Consider the following 1,451-nt stretch of genomic DNA (forward strand, 5'->3'; position numbering starts at 1 on the left):
GTGCATTGTTTTGTTTTTTTCCCCCCCTAGATCTATTTGAACTTCTGCTCTAGGATGACCATCCCACTTAGGACCACCACTACCGCCATCAACATGGAGCAGGACGCTGATGAGGAAGCCACCATTCCCAACGCGACATTCCAGCTCAGCTCAAACGGCAATGCCGCTCCGACGCAGCCCTTACTGGCCCAGAATAAGATTTTCCTGGAAGGTGCAAGTCTCGGAATCCAGCGGGTGTGAGGGGAAATACCCCCCACACCCCACACCCTCCCTAATTCTCCCCTCTGCCTCTTATAAGAAGTGCCTCTTATGTTCTGCGACGACAACAAAACAAAACATCATCAAAAAAAGACTGTCCACATTCTCCACAGACTGTTACAACCCTCCCCCTCCAAAAAAAGGAAAAAAAAACAGTCCTCCTCCTACTTTGCCCCCATTTAGGGCACTCCAGACAAAACAAAAGAGAACATTTTGTCCGTTAATGTGACTGTCTGAGAGGTTCAAGGGAGGATTCTTCAAAGAAAAAAAACTTTATGTATACATTAGACCCTTACGTCTGTCATCATGACGGTTTTATCGTCTCTCTTTGAAGTTTTTGGTTCTTTTTTGTAACACTTCTGGCAAATGGAAAAAAATGCACTCGAGGCACTTCATATCCAATCCATACATCCTGTAGTGCAGCTTTATCTTTTCATTTTTTTATTTCTATATACAATGATACCTTGGCTTACGAACTTAATTGACAGATTGTGTAAGGTGAAAAGTGTGGATCCCAAAAATTAATTTCCCATAGGAAACCATTAAAATGAGAATAATCCGTTCCCAGGTCCCCATAAAACATGTTATTTTTTACTTTCTAAGCCTTAAAACTACACAAAATAGACCTTATTTTATGTATAATAAATGTGCTATGGTATTATAATTAAAGAAATAAACTGTACTGTATAATAAAGTGTTTTTATTTACCCTTGTGAAGGTCGTTGATGGCATGGAGTGGCTTTCATCAGCATTAAACACTTGATGAGGAACGTAGCCTTCTTCTTTCACCATCTTGAGGAATGATCCCTTGTAGGTGCTTTCTGTGCGATAATTTTACCTAGTTCAATTATGTTTTGTTTAGCTGGGTTGATAGCTTTTTGCATCAAGTGTACAGATGGCTTGTGCAGGTTATTTGTGGAGATATTGATGGGATATTTTAACCTTGCAGTCTACACTCTGCCTTTGAACCATCAAAATTGAAACAAGTCCAAATTTCACTTTTCTATTCATTTTATAACTCTCTCTCTGTCGTCTGCCTGTCTCTTTAACGTGTCCCCACTCACTGCTGCGTTCTTGACCAATCACATGGCTTTAACCGAAGGCTGGGGGCGGGGAATAGAGGACAAAAACTATTGGCAGCCATTTTCTTGTTAGGAGAACGGGCTCGTTCGTGAACGACACATCACTCATTG

The 1,451-nt window shown here is 41.0% G+C and overlaps 1 protein-coding gene across 6 annotated transcripts in view; it reads left to right on the top strand.

The window, feature by feature from the left end:
• kita (KIT proto-oncogene, receptor tyrosine kinase a) overlaps positions 1–940 on the top strand; it is a 43,201-nt gene extending 42,261 nt beyond the window's left edge. For all 6 annotated transcript variants that reach the window (XM_089001150.1, XM_089001152.1, XM_089001151.1 and 3 more), the window contains exon 21: positions 31–940. In XM_089001150.1, the coding sequence (XP_088857276.1) occupies positions 31–240 (210 nt within the window). In that variant the 3' untranslated portion in view covers positions 241–940. The remainder of the gene's footprint in view (positions 1–30) is intronic.
• Positions 941–1,451: the final 511 nt, after the last annotated feature.

Source organism: Hippocampus bargibanti, linkage group LG07 (assembly GCF_051943395.1).
Source record: "Hippocampus bargibanti isolate YZ-2025 linkage group LG07, ASM5194339v1, whole genome shotgun sequence".
NCBI lineage: Eukaryota > Metazoa > Chordata > Actinopteri > Syngnathiformes > Syngnathidae > Hippocampus > Hippocampus bargibanti.